At 40.8% G+C, this 24,176-nt stretch overlaps 2 protein-coding genes across 2 annotated transcripts; one reads left to right on the top strand and one right to left on the bottom strand.

The window, feature by feature from the left end:
* Positions 1-7,825: 7,825 nt before the first annotated feature.
* On the top strand, positions 7,826-12,864 carry mrps22 (mitochondrial ribosomal protein S22). Its single transcript, XM_072392992.1, has 8 exons — positions 7,826-7,973; positions 8,623-8,780; positions 8,876-9,040; positions 9,223-9,366; positions 10,807-10,890; positions 11,896-12,041; positions 12,149-12,257; positions 12,756-12,864. The coding sequence occupies exons 1-8, from the start codon at positions 7,847-7,849 to the stop codon at positions 12,846-12,848; spliced, it is 1,026 nt and encodes a 341-aa protein (XP_072249093.1). The 5' UTR covers positions 7,826-7,846; the 3' UTR covers positions 12,849-12,864.
* A 412-nt stretch (positions 12,865-13,276) lies between these two features.
* On the bottom strand, positions 13,277-24,174 carry LOC140314666 (coatomer subunit beta'-like). The gene is made up of 22 exons (XM_072392990.1): positions 24,151-24,174; positions 23,601-23,738; positions 23,338-23,424; positions 22,921-23,047; positions 22,671-22,819; positions 22,248-22,394; positions 20,750-20,849; positions 20,497-20,639; positions 19,730-19,929; positions 18,871-18,981; positions 18,329-18,417; positions 18,112-18,218; positions 17,890-18,033; positions 17,667-17,797; positions 17,314-17,521; positions 16,941-17,051; positions 16,303-16,517; positions 16,117-16,209; positions 15,778-15,958; positions 15,546-15,617; positions 13,995-14,990; positions 13,277-13,862 (listed from the first exon to the last, which is right to left on the bottom strand). The coding sequence occupies exons 1-22, from the start codon at positions 24,151-24,153 to the stop codon at positions 13,773-13,775; spliced, it is 3,642 nt and encodes a 1,213-aa protein (XP_072249091.1). The 5' UTR covers positions 24,154-24,174; the 3' UTR covers positions 13,277-13,772.
* Between the last annotated feature and the right edge of the window lie 2 nt (positions 24,175-24,176).

Genomic DNA, 24,176 nt, shown 5'->3' on the forward strand with positions numbered 1-24,176 from the left:
CTGCAGACCCACCTTTCTCGTGCGCAAATCTGTCGTGACAGACATGACAGTTATTAATCACCTTCTCTTCCTTCTGTTCCCAACTGGATCCGAGTATGTGGCTAAAATTAGTGGCCGGCTCAATCAACAAGTTGATTTAGTGGTAGCAAATGTGTGTGTGTGTGTGTCAGTGTGTGTTAGTCTGTCTGAGTGCTAGGGCAGATCAGAAGCCTGATCCCTCTGGATTTCCTGTTCCTACGGGACACTGATTCGGCTGTCTTTCTGTGAAGAAAGCATTTACATTTTTCTCTGCAGCCTTTTTCTTGAATTTGTACTGGTAAATATCAGATAATATGAGTAAATCCCTCCAAACAAATCACACTTGATTTCCCCAAAACTCTCTATTCCTTCCCCACACACTCCATGCACACAACACCCCAACCACTACCAGTCAAGCAGAGGTGACCTCTGACCTTTTAAAAAGCTGGGTATTAGCTACCTTATCAGTGCCACGCTCCCCCTGTCACCTCATCTCCAATCCACCCTGATCTTGAATTATAAAAATAACAAAGTGAGAGTGGAAGAGGAGGTGCAGGAGTGTGTGCTTCTTCTCGCATTGCATTTTATCCCCGGATGACTTTGGGTTTAGTTGAAAACAAATGCAGTGGGGTTGGAATTTCACCAGGGGATGAAGGTGAGGCTGAAGTCAGGTTAGTGAATGAATACATATGCGCTTAAATGCAACAGTGCATGTGAGTGCAGAAACTTTTCTCAGCAGTAATAATGTATAAGTATGTCACGACACTGGTCTTATGTTTAAAGAAAGCTATCACGTCTGTCAGTGATGTAAAAGTTTACAAAGATGCCAAATATAAGAGCTTTATTTAGAATTTAAATGTAAAGGCAACTGCACCTGAAATTAAGTATATTTCTGTTATTATTTAATGTGATCTTTCACTGGAATCCATGCTGCTCTAATTTTGTTGAATCTTTCCACTTTTCATGTTTATCAGTGAAACTGTCACATGCAGATTTTATAGCCTTCAGGAGAAGGCTTTAAAGCGGTTGAACTTGTGCCAGAGGACACTGTCTCCTAATCTGAGATCTCCAGAAGGCTTTATGGGTTCTATTTTATGCTGAAACTATATTTTTCCACTCTGATCAGTACTTTAGAAACCATTTACATCCTCTCATCTCTGCACATAACAAGCAGCTGTACTTCCCTGCTTGTCACTCGAAGTAATGCTCAAATCGTATCACCAACGTCTTTTTAGTAGTATTGAGGCAAAATACTATATGGGTGAACATTTTTGTCATGTGGTTGACAGTAAGATGGAGGCTTTTATTTTTGCACCTCAACATCTCTCTTCTGGTATGACCTTTGCTGCCTATCGGGCCTCTTCCTTCGAATAACTACTCGTGAAAACTGTACAAATAAACAGTTGTAAAAAGCTTTACTTGTCGCATTTATTTTTCCACATCCGGGTAGTCTTGAATTTTGTTTTGTTAATGTTTTTTTCCATGCAGTCTTCCAGTTTTCTTCATTACATAATGCAAACTGGTGCTCCCTTATGCAATACAAAATTATGTCTGCTTGCACTGGTGTATGTTGAAAATCGTATCTGGTAGTTTTAACTTGTCTTTGTGATGTGTTCAGGTTTTATTTTACTACTCAGGGCCTGGCAACATGAAGAAACAGCAAATCCAAAAGCAAATGCACCGCAGTAACATGGGATCGGAAATGAAATATCAAAGAAATTAAACACAAAATAATGAAGCATGTCAAGGTGGAAAACTGGACATGGATCTGGCTAAGGGTAAAGAAAACCAGGCGGTACAGATACTGAAGAATGTAATCGTAGATGAACAACAGATTCAGCTGATCAACAACTGAGAGACGGGGCCAGATGCATGGAAGTCTTTGTAGTTTCATGACTAAAAATGGGAAAAATGTGCATAAGTCATGCGTATGCCTGGGTCTCTTAGAAATTCTGATCATCACGGGGCTCTACATCTTCACAAACTTGATTTCCCCTCCCATTTTTAGCCATGAATGGAAGCAGACACTCCCCTAAGGGCAGTTTTATCAAATGTGAAATTGACTCAGTCGTCAGTGAAGAAGGGAAATCTGTTTTATTTGGAGGTCACAGTTCACAAACAGAGCGAAAACTGCTGAGTGGAAAAATCTAACAGAACCAACCAACTTGCTTCTGTTGCAGGCAAAGAATGCTGCACAGGTAAAAAGATATCAGCAGCACCAGAGCTACTTGTGGATGGCTGCCTTTTGTAAGACATTGTGGTGTGCTGTCTTTTTAAGCAGCTTTTTTAAGCTCATAGCAGGTTATGGGTTAATCGTGTGTCAGAAAATCTGAGCTATCTCTAACTACTTGCTCTCTTTTTAAAACCTCATTAGCAAGAAATTTTATAGCCATTGCACATAACCGTTACACACAGCTGCAGTTATTTATAGACCCTACAATTGGATGGCAGTGTACTGCAAAGATTAACAAAAATGAGTAAAACACTATCATAATCATCAGCCTATTTGAAATTGTCTGTTTTGTTTTTTATGAATTTTTTTTGTTTGTTTCTTCGTCATATCAGGGTTACATTGCTCTGTAAATGTGTGTCTGCATTGTCTGAACAATGTGTGAGGTGCAAACATCCTCAAGCCCGCATTTGTGTGTGTATCATGTATGCATCTGGTCCCAGGTGTTGTTCAAGCAACTCGACAAAGACAATTATTTCAAAATAAAACAGGAAGTAAAGCTGCCATAAACAAAAAAATGACCAAAAGACAAAATCCAAGCAAAACACATTCAAATTCAAAGTCAATGACACCCTGCTGCAATTTCAGCTTCTCCAGGCATCGTGTGTCATCCCTGCATCTTTACTTTTAACATGTGTGTTAAGTCATATTGTAAAATTCTGCTGAACAGAAATAGTATAAAAGCATACAAGTAAAATCTCTATAGAGTGTGTATTCCTATGTATGTGTGTGTGTGTGCGTGCGTGCGTGTGTGCGTGTGCGCGTGTGTGCGTGCGTGTGTGTGCGTGCGTGTGTGTGCGCTGCGGTTCCTTCTGGGAAGCCGGAATCAGTGAATATAAACAGATGGATGAAGGTCAGTGAAGGTGCAGGTGAACTCTGCTCCCATCAGCGTTCATACCTCCTACCTTCCCTGACTCTGACCTCTCTCACCCCACCTTCAAAAAACCGCACACACTCACACTCGCACGCACACTACGAAACACAAAAAATCAAACTCCCACTGACTTTTTCCTTTTAGTCTCTCTTCTCTCAAATGGTTGTAAATGTCAGAGGCCTGTGCTCCACTAAACAACCTATTCTATGATAGAAGATAATAGATTTAAAATGATTCCACCTCATATGTGCTGGTGGCAAAAATGTTGACCTCAGATACATAAATAAAGGCAATATTCCTTTTCTGATTTCTGCAGAGGCCTCCGTAATCCCTTGTCTGTATCTTTAAAGTCTTTTTCAAACAGATGCACATGTGTGCCCCAGCACATTTTCAGCTTTTTCATGAATTTATTAGCGAGGTTACATCTTGCAATTGAACCAGTCATTCCGTATTAGTTTCTAAGTAACAATAAGAACTACATGTGAACTACACGTGCCCCCTGCTGAGTTTTTGCCCTTTTTATAAACATTTTAAGGCAGAATCACTAAACTGTGGGGATTTTTTTGTTGTTGTTGAGACACTTAAATATTCAAGTTGAAATAATTTTATAGCCAACCACCACCTTTCCTCTTATCCTCCTTAGTTTCAGAGGGAGGTTGTGGAGGTCCTTGACAGTAATGTCACTGTGCCCCCCCCTCACATCTTCTCCTCCTATCGCTGTGTCTCCTCTGACCTTCTGTCTGCCCTCTCTCCCATCTTCCTTCTTCTTCAAAGACACGGAGGAGGAGGCGGAGGAGAGAAGGACTGGCCTTGAGTGTCCACTCCCAAAGCCACAACAGCTCATACGCAGGTGCAAATCAAACACACGCACACACACACACACACACACACACACACACACACACTACAACAAACTTCAAGTTCTTTCTTGCATCGCACTCCTACTTCTCTGTGTCTTAATGTATATAGAAATTAGTCCATATAAGAACACATTATTTACACACTGTCTTGTAATATTTTTGTGTAACCATGAGCCTTGAGGTTAAACATCTGTTTTGATAGACAGACCTGTCCACAGTGACAGCGTAAAACAGTCAAAAATCTTACAAAGGTCACGTACCACACACTCTGCATGACACATTTAAACATTTAGATTTCTTATGAAAGACAATCGTGTCTTACATTAGAAATAAACATTTAACCCTAATGTTCAACTGCTCAGAAATAACCTTTATCACGTTGATTTTACACAAGATGAATAACACTGAACTGCTGATGTTTCTGATGATTACTGCATGGAATGACCCTCACACCCCTCATGTCCTGTTGGGACTCAGCAGGAGAACATTGTTAAAATGAATTTCACTTCATTTAATTTCCCTGTTTAGCCGTTTATTTGGGACGGCAAATAAACACACATTTTCACTTCATACTGTTATTCCGAAAAGCAGACAATAAAATTCAATTCTTCCATCATCCCCTCTCACAGTCCTGCATATTTGATGCTCCAGTTGTTTAAGTTTAGACATCCTCTTCACATTTTCTCTTTCTCTGCACACACACACTCACACTCACACACCTTTCCGTTTCACCCCGCTCTGAACCTGCTCTCCGTTGACCGTGCAGAAAGCTAAATAAACATATGCGGCGAGTCATTCCCAGTGTGCCCCACTACCACCACAACCACCTCCACCACTGCTCACCACACTCTTCACTACCCTCCACCCCCACCCAGCCCCTCTTGCACACTCAGGTTTCACCTCTCAGCTTCCTGCTGCTCCCAGTCACGCTGACACACACTCTTACACTCAACCTATTGACTCTAAGGGTGCAGCGGTTGAAAAAGGGCCTTTTTGAGTACACTGAATTCAAGAAATACTTTCACAGTGTATAAAGGTTTATGTAAGTATATTTAAAAAGTGGCAAAAAGTGACACCGTGCAGAATTCTTTTATTGGGAGGTTTAAGGGAAAACTTTGTGTGATTAGGTATCTAGACAGATATCTGGCTCCTTTGGAGAATTGAAATCAAGGTTTTGCAATCAGTTCAACTTCAACTTCACAGAAGAGGTACTGATCATGCCTCCATCTCTCTGGCACTGTGCTACGGCTGCAGGATTACTTTCTGTCAGCAGAGTGACAGCTGGGTACATCTGGTTGTGTAGGGGCCTCCTACATCTCAATCCACACGTCATTTTGCCGGTGTCTGGGCCTCCGGACTCGCTGCCACTGCTCACCTCATTACCAACTGAGCCACACCTCCATCTGTGCACCTAATATCTAAATTTTACCACAGATTACCGGGGGGTGGTCTTGGCCCAAAGGAGGGGGAGGTGGAAAGGGGGATACTGGGGAGATGGGAAATAAGATCCTGGAGGAAGAGTTTGTGCATGGCACATGTGGTTGCATTAATGCGCACCAGGGCTGTGTGGTAGTGGAGTAGAGGGCATGGCGGCTGTTTTTAGGGTTGTGGCTACTGTACTTTGTGTTGAGGGACAGACAGAGAGAGACAGACAGAAACAGACAGGGAGATGACATCATGTGATTTAAAATCTAAAAGGGTTTCATTCTAAAGTTTCTGTTCTTCTTCATATAGAGAAACTTCATATGCTTTGTATGAGCCTGGTGTGACTGTACATCCACTAATTAGTTATTTCTTTGCAGTGATAGCCTAATATATGTAATTGCTTAGCACAATAGAGCTCGATTACTGGCCAAAATCTAGGCTTTCAAAAACACTGCATTAAGTCACACTGCTGCAGTCTGATCACAGAGTCTGTTATTACCAGAGAGACAGACAGATTCTACTGAAATCTCTCCCTCAATGTAATATGAATATAAAAACAAAAAACGAAATAATTACACAGACACCATGTTTCTGGTTACATATTTAGCCTTTTAAAAAGAAAAAAATACATTTTATTCTTATATTCAAGACTGTTTATGCATATCTCCTTTGGAAGAAATGGACTTCAGGGTGTCAAATGAATGATAATACAGAATATTGCCAGAAATAAGTTTTTATTAAACTACTATGCCCTATAAAATGCATTTAATTTGAAACCTATTAGTATCTGTTCCTATTGAAGGATATTTTATTAATCTTACTGCGTCAAAATAGCTTTTAGAAAATGGATAAAAATGAAAAACAACAGAAAAAAATAAAAAAATGAACACGTGCAATTAAAGCAGTTTTAAAAAGTTTTTCTAATTGAACACAAATCATTTATAGGCAGTCAGCTTTTAAATATCAGTGTAAGTAAGTATCTAAATCTTGTTTAAAGATCTAAAAAACACCCTAAAACACATAATTTACCAGGATTACTGATCCTCAGCTGTTGTTCATTTCCTTACTTTAGCCTGTTGAGAGACCTGATCTGGGTTTTAGTCAAGGGTAGATGTGACTGTACAGAACTGATAAAACTTGCGGAATTTTTCTTTCTTTTTCTTTTTTGTAATTAAGTCAGTTTTGAAGCAATTTCCTAAAGATCTCAGTCCTTTCAGGACAGTGGTATTCTGAACTGCATGAAGCACTGCTGCAGGACCGGGACAGTTTCAGCAGTTTTACTCACCACACTTTTTGACACTATGTCAGTTTCCTGTGCGAGACGCTGGAAAATAAAAAATCTAAATCTATCTTTAATTTATAATTTAGATTTGACATATGCATGATACTGATTCTAATTGACTTGATTTGGACTGTATCTTCGAAGTGCCATGAGATTACATTTCTTGGGATTTGGAGCTAAAACTAAATTGAATTGAATTGAATGTACACATGCAGAAGTTGATGTTGGTTTGCACTTTACAATTTGTCTGTTGCACTTTCTTGATGTTATGAAACCATCAAAATGTTATTGTTGCATTGTACATTTTCAATGACACCTGAGGTGGTCAGTAAAAAGTCTGAAAGTCAGAAAAGGTATTTTCTGCTGAAATTCCCTAGCTTATCGACAAGAAAGAAATTCTTATTCATTTGTCAGGAAAGTTCATACTTAAAAGAAATGAGAAATAGATCAAAGAAACACATGACTTCATTGGCCTGTAATCATTAAATATGAAGTCATCTGCATAATGGATAGGAGAGCAAACACATTTTATAACTTCATTCAGTTTTATTCCTAATTATATATGTCACATGTATAAGCACAATGGTTTGGTGTTAAATGGGACCAAAGTTTAAAATAAACCACAAGAGAATGTTTTTAGAAACATTGGTGTATGTTTTTCTTTGCAAGAAGTGTATAACTTATCCTCCAGACAGATTAAACAGTTATCAGCCAAGTCAAGAACACATTGTAATGGCGAAAACGGAATGTGTCTGCGCTATGTGGAGCTGAGCCACAAAGATAAATACAAATGTCTGTGAGACTCTGATGTGAAAAAAAAAGAAAATAATAAAAAAAATCTATGCCGGTGCCTTTTCTTTCAAAGCCAGTGATAGCTTTGAGGGCAAGCTGTAGTTTTGCCTGATAAGTGGTAGCATTGTGCCACCTGGTGGTAAAAGTGCAATTGAATCATTATCATTATCGTTATCATTATCGTTATCATTATTGTTATTGTTATTGTTATTGTTAAACACTTTTCTGTTATTTTTTTTGTCCAATTCATCATCGGTTGTGAGGACGGACAATTGCGTGTTGAGACTACAACGGACTACATATCCCATGACAGCTTGGCTCTTTATGGCATGAGACCTTGTCGCGTAAATGAGGTAATAGTAAAGATGGCGGCGCTCGGTACAGCACGGTACCTGTTTCGGAGCTACTCTCGGGTGAAAAATGTGCAGAGGAGTAAGCAAGCGTTCATGAGGTGTAGTGTAAGGACGTTTTGTAGCGAAACACACGAAAACGGTACGTTTTTATTATTTGAATTGAATTGCATGTGAATTATTTTCACATTTACAATGCTGACCTTGTAGCTTGTTTTGTTAGCCTCACTACCTGTAGTGCGGGTGACAAATGGCTTTACCCTAAGATGGTAAGGTTATGTATAGCTGTAATTACATAGTTCGTAATGGTATAGTTTATTCTTTTTAAAGCGATTATAGTAATTTTACGTTAGATGGGTTCGGTAGTTTAGTGATTTATAAACGTGAGAATACTGGTTCATATTGCTTGATGCAATTCCTATTTAGTTGAGGACGACGGGATCTTTGGTCAAAGGAATTACTATTAATCATAAGAGGTGCTGCTGTTTGATGTAGTTGATATTTTGTTGAGCTGTATGACTTCTAAACGTTTCGGATATAAGAGTAGGGTTTTTGCAGACCATTATGTAAACCGTTTGGATTTTTGTGAATAGCCAGAAGACCTGTACATTTGAGACAGTGCGTTACTCTTATTGTTACTGTTTAGGGTAAGGCTCATGTGATAATTAAGTGTTTTTTACACATGAAGTCAGTCAAAAAGTTATTTTGAGCCCTATTGATGCCTGTATGATAACTATAGAAAGTACTTTTTTTTTTTTTAAAGTTATTAAAGTTTGTGATGTTCTCTGCAGCCCCCACAGACAATGCAAAGCCCCAGTTCACAGATCCAGCTGTGCAGGACATCCTCACTAGGATAACAGGCCTGGACCTGCAGAAAGTGTTCCGACCCATTAAACAGGAGCTGAAGCCACCCACATATAAACTTATGACGGATGAGCAGCTGGAGCAGGTGCTGTTTTAAATATTTAACCTATTTCAGCCACACACATACCCACACACATCATGTTACACTTGATTGATCAACTTCCTTGTGTGTGTTTCCAGGCATTCCAGATGGCCACAGAGCAAGCTCAGAAGCTGCTGCAGATGCCCCCCGTTCTTTCAGAGAGGAAGCCCATCAACGATGTGCTGGCTGAGGATAGGATCCTGGATGGCATGGACACAGCCAAATTAGTCTTCACAGACATCACCTACAACATCCCACACAGGGTACACACTGTTGTGTTCTGTTGTGTCTGTGTGTGTAATTTGTATTTGGAGCTGAACATCAAGTGAAGATAATTGTACAAGTATCAGCCTTGCTGTGATTGTTGGCAATCTAACCTAAATACTTAATACAAGGTTACTGAATGAGCACCTATTTGATTGTCCGTCTCTTTGAATTCCCTCAGGAAAGGTTCATAGTTGTACGGGAGCCTGACGGAACTCTTAGAAAGGCAACCTGGGAGGAGAGAGATCGGCTTGTTCAGGTCTACTTCCCCAAGGAAGGACGCAAGCTGACAGCACCTCTCATCTTCAAAGAGGAGAACCTGAAGGTGGGAAACTGCAAATGTCTGACAGGATTAATGAACAGTGTTTCTCTCCTGTCTTTGGTAACTTTTTATCCTCCAGTTCCTGCCACAGGCCTTTTCTTCACAGTTGATACACTGTTACAAAGAGCTGTACTTTTATTGATACCTGCTGCGAACAGACCTTATCTCTGCGAGCATTTCTACTATTTTTTTTTCTGCACTGATCCGTGTTGTACACCAGCTGAGCTACAGTTGTCAGTACAGTTCTTGTAAGTATTTGGAGTGCTTTTGCCCCAAAATGCAGTAGATAAAATGAAAGCGTAATTCAGTTTATGGGATAAAATTCCAGAGTCAAGCTGATGGGAACATTTTTCCAACTCTGACATCACTAAGTCGACGTATTGAATCCTCTTTATATTATTGTACTTGCTGACTATTTTCCCTCTACTCAAATAGTATACACTTGGAGCAGAAAATGACCATTGTGACTGCACATTTTGATAAGTTATTTACAAGTCCCAGCATCCTGCTCTCTAGTTTTCCACATTTAATAAGCCAATTCTGGTTTCACTAAACTGCCATAACACCTGATAAATGTTCCTGATAGGGATCAGGATATGATATTTTTAAGCTCAAAGACTTGAACCAAAAGTGCATGTCATGTAGGGCCCTATGATTGATGGAATTTGCCAATTAAAACGGAATCTATTTTTTAACGTGGAATTTTTTTATCATAATTTGATTGAAATGCTGTTTTCGTGTTGAAGAGGAACGTATGTCTGGAGAAAACTGCTCGGAGGGAAGCAAATCTGGGTGGCACAACAAGCGCCCTCAACAGACTGAGCCCCTCCCCCTTCAAAACAATGTAAGCACGGCGAAGCGGCTGTCCACGGCTCTCTTTGTCGGCGAAAAAACTCAGAAACTCGGCACTAACTCTACAGTACAGAGCCGAGCAATACCAAATTACTTTTATGTGACAGGTGAACTGTTGTTCTGCAAATTTTGCCAGCACTCAATTGATCATAACTCACAAGGACTAACTAGTCCTATAGCTTAAGTAACTAAAGTTAAATTTGATGAAGTTTAAAATGTCTGGTTGTTGTTTCATGACAAGTCAACTAAAGTTTCATTACTTGCTGCTTGTTGTTGATGCACTTTTGATGTATTGAGGATTTTTTTTTTCCACCTCAATAAATTTAAGTTAATTTCTGTTTAATTGGTGTTTACATTAAAAACACACTGTTTTTGGTAGTAAAATAAGAGTAAAAGAGGAAAAAAACAGGATTCCCAAAACCAAAAATGGAATTTGGGAAAAAATAAAACAGATTTTATAGGGCCCCTCTAATGAGGTTTTTAACACCTACACAGCCGTGACAAAAGGTCCGGTTGTGCAAAATAACTGAACCCGTGTGTTTGTGTGCGTTGAACATCAGTGTTTTTTTGTTTTTTGTTTTTAAATATTAGATGGTGTTCTCTCAGGACCGTCATGAAGATGTGTTGAACTTGTGTCTGGTCCAATTTGAGCCAGATTCTTCAGACTACATCAAAGTAAGTTAAAACTGAACTTCTTGTTGTTTTTGAGCTGAAAATGGAGGAAAAAAAAGCTTGGTTGGATTTTTTCAGTTCTTGAGAAGCTGTGCATGACATTAGTGTCAATCCAAAATGAGCAGAACTCTCTGTCTTAGTGATAACTTTCCATGGAAGTAATGATGAAAACCTTTTGTTTATGTTGTTGTTTTACTCTTGTTGAGTCTGTGTCCTTGTTTGATAGGAATTTGACTCATCCGTAGACTGTAAATAAAAGTAAAAGTTGGACATAGTCTGGTGGCAAGCCAGTGCAAAACTGCCTTAAAGTGCACCAGATACCCTATAAATCTTCAATGTGATGGCTTCAAAGCATCACTGGCTGGAAAAAAAGAAAAAAGAAAAAGAGACTTCCATTCATAAAAAAATGAATTCTTTTGTATGATACTAACTCACATGATACTCACTGTCGCCTCCCTCACAGCTCGAGGGTTCCTGGTTTGAATCCCGACTGAAGCCTTTCTGTGTGAAGTTTGTATGTTAGGCTCTACCCCCCACCCCCCCGCGACCCTAAATTGGATTAAGCGGGTATTGAAAATGAATGAATGGATGGATAATACTAACTGAATGCATTCTTAGTGCATGTCATTTAGGAGAACAGATCCACTCCTCCTGGTCAGTGTGCAAATGGCCATTTTCTTGTCTATATACGGTCACTTCTGGCTTCAAAAAGACTGGCTTCAAAAAGAACATGATGGCCAAATGCCAGTTAACGAAAATTCACACAGTTAATGGTCTTTGGAGGTGTTTCTAGGACAAAAAATATTTAGCTTTAATCATAAATGCTAATAAGTTCAGGAATTTCTCCACTTTTCTTTCCCTCTCACTTGATAAATATTGCAGACGGGCATGAGAACATGAGATTCTTGTTTCATATAAAGAGCCTTAGGATGACGAGCCACAGATTGGCGAATCACAGTGAGGAGTATATTGAAAATACTATAAATTCTTTCTATGTTCATTGACTAGGTGCATGCGGCCACATATGAGGATCTGGACAAGCATGGCAAATATGAACTGCTGCGATCCACCAGGCACTTTGGAGGCATGGCCTGGTACCTTGTCAGTGCTCGTAGGGTAGATGGGCTCGTCGTGGACATGCTGAAGAATGAGTTGTGAGTTCTTGTTTTTTTTTTTTCTTTCACCTGCCTTTAAATCGAGCAGTTGTAGACATACCATTACTGCCGGCAGGCTAAGAGCACTTTTGTGTTTGCTTCTGCAGGCTCCAGGATGCTGTGAGCCTCGTGTCTCTGTTCCACATGGTACATCCTCACAGTGAGTCAGCTCAGGAAGCTGCCAGCCAACAGGCCACAGGCACCGACCTGCTTAAGGTGAAAACAACTCAACCTTGACTGAGAACATCTGCTGATTCATTGTTCTATTTTACACCCCTATTGATTTTGTAATGTGTATAGCCGTTTGATCTCGCTAAAAAAAACCAAAAATACTGTCCTCCCAGGATGCTCGGGGTAAATCAGGAGTCAGAGTAGCTTGTGAGGTCAAGTCGAGGCTGTCTCCTCTAAAGTTTCCTACCTGAGAGGTTTGGCTCCTGCGTGGAAGTTGTGGGGCCAGGTCCAGGATACATCAAGTCTAATTAATGCTCACAGCTCCCTGATGCCAAAGGAGCAGGGAGGGTCATTGAGAATGACAGTAAAGGTCTCTTATTTAGTCAATGTAGATAACGGAGGTACTATGTTAGCTCTGTTTAGTAAGCCTTCTACCAATACTATTAATATTTATTGCACGTAAGGGTTTTCTTTTGGACAGCCCCAATCTTAGTGTAGCTGTGTCCTTTTTCATTATGTTGACGTGTGACGCTGTCCTTGCAGATCTATGCCCAGAGGGAGTCCCAGAGGTCAGGCTACATTGAGCTGGCTCTGCAGACGTTCGAGCAGAAGGCTGCTGAGGGCTCAGCTGCCTAACTGCACATCACCAAAATAGAAAGATTTTTCTTCACAATCCAGAGGAACAGAATGGGATTTAACTCCAGTATTTAAAAAAAAAAAAAAAAAAAAAGGTGATGGTTTCTGTTCTTTCCCTGCTTTGGTCAAAGATGCATCATGACTGAGAGAAAAACTTTACACTCAGCCGCCATAAGTCTGAGTTAACCTGACGCCTTTAGCTGTTTCAGCATAAGAAATGTTTCTTACGGTGAGAATTTGTCTTTGTGTAGCTCATTTAACTTGCTGAGTAACACTGATGTAAATAGCAAAATAAAAACAGTCTTTGTACTTGAATGTTGTGTCTTCGGAGTAATACAATCTGAAGCCTGAATAATAAAGGGGACTTCATTGAGATGAGATCATTTTAATTCAGCAGCAGCATCCATTCGTCTTTAAGAGAAAAAAAAAAACAACATTAAAACAAGCAACTGTAAAGGCACTTGTAACAGCAACACTGCCCTTTGTTTATGTGATTTTCTATGAAATGAACTGTGTTGACTGTGGCTTTCAGATGTAAATCACACTATGAACAACAGCAATGGGAGAAAAAGGTATGGAATAGCACCCAGTGGCTCTTTGGATTATTTAGTGTTTCTGAACAGTTTTTCTACACAGAAGAATCATGGTATTCAGAAAAGTTGTCCTTGCAAAGTAAGGTATATTGTTCTAAAAATATTGTTCTTATTCAGAGGCTTTCATAACACTGATCAACAGTGGACTTCAGTTGATTGAGGAACATCAAAAGATAAAAGTCCTGACGTTAAATATCTGATGGTGTAATAAAAGCAACCCCTAGTTTTAAGTAATCCTCATTTTCCATATAAAATACTTTTGTCCCTCTCTCTTCAAAGGGAATGTTAATGTACTCGTTGTGGATGAACGCCCTTCTTTAAATGGCTGCTTTCATTCACCCAGCAGATCGTCTGCTAGGTTGACATCTGCGGTGTCCAGATCTTCCAGATCGAAGTTGTCCAGATCCAGATCATCCAAGTCCTGCAATTTAAAATATTTGTAGATAGGAAGGTGTTGGGTTAATACTTTGCTTTAAAGCAAACTAATTCTGTGGATAATTATATATATAAATATATGTTGAAGAGTTTATATAGTTTAAAACCTGCTATTTACCTCATCATTCAGCTCTGCTTCAAGGTCTTCTGCTGGTTCTTCAGACCCTGCCTCCTCCTCTGCTGCAGTCCTCTCTTCTGAGCCTAAAATCTCTGGCTTAGCTTCCTCCGCCTTGTTCTCTGTCTGAACCAGAGGCGTTGTGGTTTCTTCCTTTTGTTTTGGCTCTTGTGCTGAGACTGGCTTTAACGCTGTCAGGATATCTCCAGCTAAGTCTTGTGGTGGATCAAAGGTCAAATCTTCGACTGTGCCGGGTTCATCCAGGACTGGACTGTCTGAGCTTTCGAAAGCGATGAGCTGCTCTATTGCTTCGTGTGACTGTGCCGTTTCTAGAACGAGGTCCTTAGCAATGGAAGTCTCTTCTGCTGCTGTGTTCGTCATGGTTGGCTCTTCTGACGGGATGATATCCGCTTCCAGTTTGTCATAACTAGATATTTTCTCACTTACTACAGATTCTGTTGAAATTATCACATCAACTGGCATGTCGGTGTTAACTAGGACATCCTCTACTGCAACTGCCTCACTCGTTTCCTCTTCAGCTGCCAGGATGGTTTCTCGTTCAGAAATACAGGTAGAAGGCTGAGCTTCAGCTGTAGGAGTTGCTTCCTGAAGAATCACCTCAACAGGTGAGCTGACGTCTTCAACTGAACTGAACTCTACCATCTCTGACTCTTTGGCTGGAACCTCAGCGATGGACTCCTGTAAGAAGCATTCCTCTACAGTGACCAAAGTCTTTGATTTCACAATGTTGTCCTCCTTCACGTCTTCCACCTCACAAGACACAGATTGTTCTTGGTTTGGCTCAACCTGTTCCTCAGTTTCAATGACAGGAGGTGAGTCCTCTTCTGTCACGACATATTTTTCCTCTGCCACTGAAACAGGAACAGTACCGGAATCCTGCTTTAGTTGAATGGGCTCGTCCACTACTACTGCTTCTGAGTGCGCAATCTCCATCACCACGGGTGCAACGAGGGCTCCCCTCACGCTCTCCTCCTCTTCCTGTACAGCAAGAACAGAATAATTGGGCACAAAAACTAGACAATGAATTCTTCCAAGTATGTGTCTTGGTGTCAGATTCTTAGTCAGATGATTTTCTGAAATGATAAACCTCAGCTGAATACATTACATTTTTGCTTTTTGTCATTTAGACATAGGGGTTTTATTTGCAAATGTTTCCTGTGGATTCACTGAGACGTGACTGGACTTTTTTTACAGATGGAGCAGCAATGCAGACGTTTGTTTGATGGCGCTGAAGAGCATAGCTTAAGCTAATCACTGTAGCTTAAACAGAATCTTGCATAAGCTACGGTGAAAGCATTAATCATCATGAGAAGTCATCTGTGCTTCTGACAGTGAATCCAATAAGAACCTGGTTGGGGCTTCATTTGACATCTTTCTGATTTAGCTGCACTGATATTACTGAAGTGTTCACTTTCGACTTGCAACTGTTCTGTCCATTGACAGGATGTGACTTTGGCACTTATTCAGGCATGAGACAAACATACGACTGCCATGTCTGAAAAGTACAGTAAATGTGTAGATCTGTGTCCTCACCTCAGGATCAGTGATCTCTCCTTTGGGCACGAAGCCTGCAGCTTCCTCCAGAACATGTCGATTCTCATTGGGCTGAAGAATGGAGAAACGGGGAAAAATATTATTATCAACTAAAACGATGCACAATTTTACAGTTTTTTACTACAACCTATTCCTGTGCATAGTGTAATATAAAATGTCTTCGTAGTTTGTTAAAGTTTTAAAACACAGTTGTGCTGACTCTCTCACTGACCGTGACAAGCGGATACTCGGCAGCAGGTCTGACCCTGACATGAGTCTCCTTCAGGTACTGCTCAGCCAGCACGGCTTGCTGGAGGCCAGGGAACAGGTTGCTGTACTGGCTTGGGTCAGCTAGAGCATCTGCTGCTTTCTGGTTAACCTTGGACAGGCTCTCCTTCCAAAGCTTTACCACCCTGGAGGAAGACAGGCATATGCAGCAGAAGTAGCAGAAATGGGACTTATTTTGACCATTCGTGTCTTCTGACACATGAATGCCCACAGATACAGCCAGTATTCGGGAGTGTACCTCTCAGTAATTTGTTATGCACTCTGAGAAAAAATAAAACTTTACCTTGAGACATGGCTGGGCATATATGTTCTTGCTAGGAATGCAGCCTCTGGCAGTCGTTCTGTTTTGATAAGCAGGTCCAGACATTTGTCCAATCTGGGTGAATCAAAAAAAGAAAAAGAAGAGTAGTGGTGAGAAGATAAAAATATATAAAACCAGCTCCTTTCCTTTTCCTGCTCAAACACTCACCGCCCCTGCATGAAGTAGGTAAGGAAAGCAACGTTGGTCTTCCCATCCTCTTCTGCCCCCTCAGCCAGTTTGCCCACCATCTCCACATTGCCTGAGGTGGTTGCCAGTAGTAATAATCCCCCATAATCCTGTGCTTGGTGCAGACACTCCTGAGCCAAGCTAAACTGGCACTTTGTCGTGGCGAGTTCTGCCAGCTGCTTCCACTTCTGCTCTGACTGAAGCCCCCACATGCAGAGTGTGCCAAAGAGAACATATATTAAAACATATGCCAAAAAGACCAGAGTAAGGATTCTCACACGACATAGTGCATGAGCCTCAGTAATACACTCTGAAGCAGTGTGTTGTTGACGTTCCAAGGTTCACCCTTTCAGACCAATATTCGGTTAAAACACAAGTTTTAATGAAAGAAAACAATTTAACATGGATTTTTTTATTATGATGTGCATATCCTCCAGGTAACACACATAAAGTCCTCAGACTCTTTCTCTCAGAAAACTTTAATCAGGGCAAAATGAGTTCATATAGTACTTTCTCTCAGATACTATGTGGTAGCAAGCTGTCACACTATACTGAGATGGTGAGCAAGAGTTCCTTTCTGAAGGACAGCCTTACACAACGACTAGAAACTTGTCTCTGACCTCTGCCTCCAGTGCCAGATCGTAAGCTGTCTTGAGCTCCCCCAGGTGCAGAGCGAGTTCAAACCTATGTTCAGGGTCGGTGGACACAGCCAGTGCCTGCTGTCTGAAGCCCTATGCAAAACAAGAAAACATTGCAAACGATAAAACAAACATCCCACAGAAAAAAAGACTGCAATAGAACAATCCTCCCGACGACATTTGCATTATAAAGTACACGCAAAGAAATTCTACTCAGAGTTATTTCTCAATCTGAATACCAAATGTAAGCTGTAAATTATGTATTCATCCGTATTTGTGATTTTTAGTCAGTTGAAGCAGAAAGAAAAGCACAAAGACAAGCTTCAAGGATCGAATGTCAGGAGGGCAGTCCAACCTGTTTCTCCAAGAAGTGGGCGACCTTGGTTCTCTGTTCCTTGGGGATTGTTGGCAGAACCTTGTCAGCCGTGCTGAAATCCTTCCTCATGACAGCCGTTTGATACTCCAGGACAGAGAGTAGCAGGGAGTAGCTGACAATGTTGAGCTCTTTGTCTCCAAGATAGAGACGGTCATCCTTTGGGATGTAGCCCAGCAAATACATGGTCCTACAGTACACCAGAGAGTAACCTGTTTTTAAGACTCACTTTTACAATATCTTTAATCTACTGGAAGAAAATTAATTAAAAGTATCAATAAACTAAGAATAAACCAAAACATTATTTTTTCTTTGTGAATTGACAAGTGTGATACCTGTCCATGTGAGCTATCGTGATGATCTCTCCTCCAACGTAGTAGTTGAGTCTGTTAACAGAGCTGGTGTAGATGAAGCAGTCGCCCACCCATACACCTGTCTTTACCAGCTCCTGGACCTCCCCCAGCACCTGGTCAGCATGCATTAACACGTACAAGAAGAAATTAATCAAATATAGCAGACAGAAAGAACACCACGAAAAAAAACAAAAAAAATTCTGACCTCAAAGGCATCCTCTATCCCATCCTCCGTCATCTCCGCCTTGGACTCCTGGATTGCTGAAACCCGCTCCGGAAGGTAGCGCAGCACAAAGAAAGACTCTTCTGTAGCAATACACACCAGGTCCCCAGAGTCAGACCAGAAGATCTGCAGACCGGAAAGCAAAGTGTTAGTGGAAGGCCAACTCAATAAACTGTGCACTACTCTCAATGGATTGTGACTAACGTGCTTAGGCTGGATCTCAATACGACGGATCAAATCAGCATTCTCCCAGTCGTAGAAGCCCAAGCCGCTGTTCGACCTCACGCCCAGTAGGACGCCACCAAAGATGCCTGAAGGGCAACGAAGAATTATTACACATAGAGGTGAAGACACATACGTGTTGTACACACAGACATACACTAAACCCACCATGTATGACAAAATGGGGAATGAAACTTACTGTCAGCCCCAAAGTCGGGTTTAAAAGTCTTCTTCTGTTTAAAGTTCTTAAATATTTTCACCATAGAGTTGCCTTCCCTGATGGCATACCTGTAAACGTAATAAACAGTTATAAAGAGTTAATTCAGTTATTCTTCAGTGTACTTCTAAACTGTCAAAGGAGTCGTGGTGATTTTGAGAAATACACACATTTGCTTCCCGATGAGAGAAGATTAAATCAACGTCGCCCTCTGAGTCTTGTGTTAAATATGAAGTTGAAGCTAATTTATGTTATACAATCTCAGCATACTGCTATAATGTTTGACATCTGAAGGAAACAGCGAGCCATGCTGTGTCTAAAGGTAGCATTACTTGCTGGCTATAACTACATTCTCCGATTTCTTTCCATGACCTCCTATAAGACTATAAGCTTTCAGTATTTCTGCTCACCTGAGATAAATGTCTGGTAGCTTTTATGTTTGTGCCTCACATCAAACTATGAACAAGAAAGCACACATTCCCTACATTTCTAAAGCTTTCCTTTAATTCAACAGGAACACTTACTGTGAGGAGTCATGTGCCCAGACAAACTCCTGAGCAGAACCAAAACTCTTATTCCTCAAGGCCATGGCAGTGTAGATGATGTATTCCCCATCTCCACACACCACGACAAATCTGCCAGTGTAGAAAGACACACATTACTAACCTATCTAAAAAGAAAAAAAGAGAAGAAAGTTAAACCTCAAAGAAGGAAATTACACACGTTTCACCTCAAAAAGTCAACGAGCATGCTGGTAGCGACAATGTTACCAGTCAAAAAGGGTTGTGTGTAATTCCTACACTGTAGAATATAGATATACAGTACAGTCCTGGTTTAATATTAGCCTTAACACAGAGTTTAGCCATATCATCAACAAATCTTACAAATACCCGTCGTATATAACGTTTTGCACTTTACGTGGATCACATACCAGTATATGGCTTATCTTGCACTGATGGGTGTGTACTGACTTTGTATAGAATTTGCACTGTCCAAATTCAGTAGATTTGGTGCTAGATCAGGCCAGTGGGGCCAAGCAATCTCAGTAATCTGGGCATTTTGGGAGGGTGTCAGTATCCCTGGCTTCTGCTTTTACAGCAAGATGAACTCTGCATACCATTTAATTCCAATAATTTCCATCCCACAACAATTATTTACACAAGTCATTAAGTCAAGATTAAGTAGACAAAGTGTGTGTACATGAACTCATGAAAAAGTGTCAAATCTAAAAAAATTTTATACAACTGGACTGAATAGCAATAATTTTGCAGTAATTTTGGTAAGAGGAGAGAGAAAGGTAATCCGCACCTCTGAACCAGTGTTCTCATTGGCTTTCCCATGACCTTTTGTCACCAATGCCTCCACCTATCACTAATGGCTCACCTTCCGTTGGGGCTGTGTTGGATGGTCTGTGGGTAAATCTCACAGCTGCCCATGTCTTTGACACCGAGCGGGAGTCTCTCTCCGTCCTGTATCTCAGTCTCTCCCAGCACCTTCAAATTGGCCTGCTGCACCTCCGAGTGACGAGCCCACATGATCTTCCCACTGGCATCCATGGACATAGCCGGCTCCTCCCGACCCAACTGAGACATAAGATGAGGGAATAAAGAATTATGGGGTGATAGACGTGACAAAAAATAAAATCAACTAAGTATGTGGAAATGCAGGTATGGGTAGTTTGTGGTCAGTAGAAGGGCACCTTAAGAGGTCAAAGAGCCTTACACAGTGCAACCTGCTATATAACATCATTCTACCTGAGAAAGTGTATTATATGACTGGTCAAAGCTGCTGTGACAGATAAACGGTTCACGCCCTCTTATTACCTGTGAGGATTGTGGGATTGAACAATTTTACCGTTTAAAATGCAAAATCAAAATTCAGTTTGCTGTAAAACATGTCATGTAAACATGTTTAGTCAGTCAGTTTGTAGCTGCTGTTTTAGAGTTGCAGTAGCAGATCCCAGTAAATGAAATAAAGATTAGTTCAAAAGGTAAACTGAAGACTAGAACAAATAAAGTCTGAAGGACACTAAGGCCATCACCAGAGACCTTCCATGTATCTATATTCTTTTAGTCAAAGCTCAGCCCTTTGTACTGTACAAGCAGAAAACCTGATTTAAAAAATTTACAAGTCTCAAAGAGAGTACACACCTTGATGATGATGCTGCCTTCATCGTAGCCCAGAGCCACGCTGTTGGAGCCAGGCTGTCCACATACACACCACACCCGCTCCATGCCATAATTGAGTGTGTTTTCTAGTCGGTAAGTGTTGGAGTGCCATATTCGAACGGTGCCTATGGAACGATAAAGTAGCCAAACTGAACCATGGTTCTGTGCTCATTTGGGGAAATTGGATTGCCGCATGATTGTGTGTCTGTGTGTGTTTTCTGCCAGTTTTACCCACCATCCTCGGAGCCTGTAAGTATGATTGGCAGCTCAGGGTGGAAGCTGACGCATGTCACATTCTGCGCATGACCCTCCAGGGTTTGAACACAAGTTTTGTTCTGGTAAATAAAGACAAAACAGATGCAGTCCACTTATCATGTGAAGTGTACTGTACCATGTTTATTACATATGACCACGTCTACTTTGATGGTATGCTATCAATATTAATAGTGAATGTTGACATAAATATCAACATAGACAGAAAGCCTTTCAGAAATGCATTTTTGCTTCCACTATAGACACTCCTACCACGGTTTCTCCCTTTTATATAAAATGGATTGGAACATGTGAGTTTAACAGAAATGTACAGTGCACATTGATCACTGAATCAATTAATTAATATTAAAAAAAAACAGGTGGATGAGAAAGATCTCGATAGGAGTTCATTATACTTTGATTGGACTTTTGGGGCTCATCAACACACCAGTTTTCAGGGGTAACAAATTCTGACTAAGATATATGTAAATCATTCTTTTCATACATTAGAGAGACAGCAAAAAGTGGAAATGATGTGTTTGGGTGCTTATTAACTTCCAGAAGTAGATTTCACAAACTAGTTAGGCAACTTATCTTGATGATATCGCCTGACTCTGCTTCCCTGTCTGCCCAGAGTTGTAATCATGGAGTCAGAGCCACTCTGGTTCCTTCCTTCCAGTTTTCAGACTGGGCACGTCTTACAACATACCGCATATGTCAATACCAATAATGGCTGGAGGTTCAGTGGAGGTTCAGTGGAGCTTTGACCCCTGGTTTTCACCGTCTACATGTTAAATAGTCTTTGGGAAAGACACTGAATCTCACATTGGACCTGGTGCATTCATCTGCATTAACATACATCAGAGTACATGTATGATGGAGAAAAATCACTTTACAAACTGAAATACAATCAAGACTAAGAGGTGATGAGACTAAAATGAACAGATTTGTGTGAATGGATGACTTTGGTGTGTAAAGTGCTTTGAGAGGTCAGAAAAAGTAGAAAAATTCAACATAAAAGGTAGTCCATTTATCATTTCATTCAAGTTTGAGAGGCCCTAATAAGCTGATTATAAGCTGAAAAATATTTGCTGGCTGTTACTATATGTTGGTCAGACTCTAGAACAAGGAATATTGGGCTGATGATATACAAACTAAACCAAAGCTGTGTACATTTGGGTTGAAACAGTCATTATCCAGCCAGCCAGTCTGTCAGGTATTATACATTGTTCAGTGTGATAAAAAGTGCATAATACCTTTTAGATCCCATAGTGTGTTGCATATTGTCTTAAAAGTTAAAGGAATTCTGAACATTTATGTTGTAATTAATGCTAAAATATGTTCTTTATTGTCTGTGTTTTGCCAGATGATGCATTCGTAAAATAGGTGCATGCTCTTTGACACAGAAATAAGATTTTTTTTTATCACAAATCAAAGTGGAACAAAATAAAAAGCACTCAGTCCAGTGTGTGTGTGATTACCTGATAATCCCAGATCTTGACAAGGTGATCATCAGCCCCAGATATGAGGTAGGGCTTGTCTCCTCCACTGTAGTAATCAATACAGTTCACTCCCTTCTCGTGGCCCTCCAGAGTGAAATTAGGAGTCCTGGAGCCCAGCTGCCACACCTGCAGCACAATTTGTATCTTAGTAAGTAACTGAATACGGTGAACAAATTGAAGAAAATAGTACGTCTCACTTATTTGGTGCTTTAAGTGTTAATGTTTCTTACAACTGAGATTAGATTTCTCAGAACTCTTGTAAACACAGAAACGTTTTCTCTCTCCCATATTTCTCCCTTTTACCCTAAACCAAAATCTTTAACAGCGCATGTCCTAAAACAGTTGTCCTTCGTGACGAGCAGTAAATGCTTTCATGTTTGTGTGTGATCCATGTGTGTGTACCTTAATGCTTCTGTCCAGAGAGGCACTGGCAAACTGGTTGTTGTCTTTGGGGTTAATGACAATCTGCATGACATAGTGAGTGTGTCCCTCAAACACCTGACTGCATACCCACTTCCTGTCCCAGTCCCACAGTTTGATCAACATGTCATCTTGAAAAACACACACACCACATACAATAGGCTTCCGTACATAGCCAATATCTCAGTTTGAGCGTTTGATATGTAGCTTTGTGCAAGCAAAGATCGCCTACCACTGCTGGTGAGGATGAAGGGCTGTGTGGGGTGGACGGCGATACAGCGAATGTAGTCCGAGTGAGCCTCAAACATGTGCACCCGCTCTAAAGTGTTGTAGTTGAACACACGGATCTGCATGTCATCCTACGGGCAGACAAGATGATCTAAAAGTGCACACAATTCTACAAAACTGCTTCTACCACCAATGGTCAGTACATCTGAAGTGACCTGAAAACTGAACTATTGTTAGTTTTACAATAAAATGTGCAAATGACATTCAAAACTGAGGGGATGACAATAACCAGTAACATGCAGCGTCATGGAGGTTTGAAAAGAAGACACACTGTGAGTTTTTACAGGCAACAATAGCAGACATTAGTTTGGCAAAAATAACCCAGTTTTCACCAAAGTAACACGAGGGTTAAAAGTCTTACTGCTCCAGCAATGATCCAGTGTTTCCTGGCCACGAACTTGGCCACTCTGACAGGCAGATCACACAGCTCAAAGGTTTTCACCATCGTCTGCACAGAGGTCAAAGCAAAAAGCAAAGCAACTGTGATGACTTAAAGTATCCTCAGCATCATAAACACAAAACAAAGAAGTACATAAACTGTTCCCACGAGAGTAATGACTGAATGCGGTGAGAGGTGAAGTGTGAATGAGTGATAAGATGGATGAGCAGCGGACTCATAGTGACCTGACTCTCATGGTTCCACACCACAACAGTGCCGCTGTAGAGGCTGACCACCATCCATGGCTCAGTGGGGTGCAGGTCCGCGCTCTTCACCCGGTCTGACCGAGCTGTCAGCCGCCGCTTGATGTCCAACCGGAGAGGCTGTTTTAACGAGGGATAATCACAGTGAACCAACCGTGTCACTCATCGGCTTTTCTCGTTAATCTCCCTTTATTTAATTTCAGATTTGGGGGCGTAGTTAGGGAGGGGGTGTGTCTGTTGCCACTTCCCATGCCACATTTTGTATGCATGCCTGATCGAGTTTTGTTCACGCCAGTGAACACTAGACTATTATTTTATTCCTCCCACTCTTCATTTGATGCATTTATTCAAAATCGTACAAATGTAATACTTTAAGCTTAAACGTATAAAGTTTATAATGGTCCCTGCATGCGATCGTATGGAGTGTCATAGTTTTAGGGTACTAGTGATTTAAAGCAGTGTCATAACAATACTACTAGCAGCAAACAATTTCAGGCAGTGATGTAAAGTTTTGTGTGTTTGTTACACCTACCATGTCTTCACGTCAGTGTGTCTCTG

Source organism: Leuresthes tenuis, unplaced genomic scaffold, assembly GCF_036924035.1.
Source record: "Leuresthes tenuis unplaced genomic scaffold, fLeuTen1.0.hap1 SCAF_9, whole genome shotgun sequence".
In the NCBI taxonomy this organism is placed as follows: Eukaryota; Metazoa; Chordata; class Actinopteri; order Atheriniformes; family Atherinopsidae; genus Leuresthes; species Leuresthes tenuis.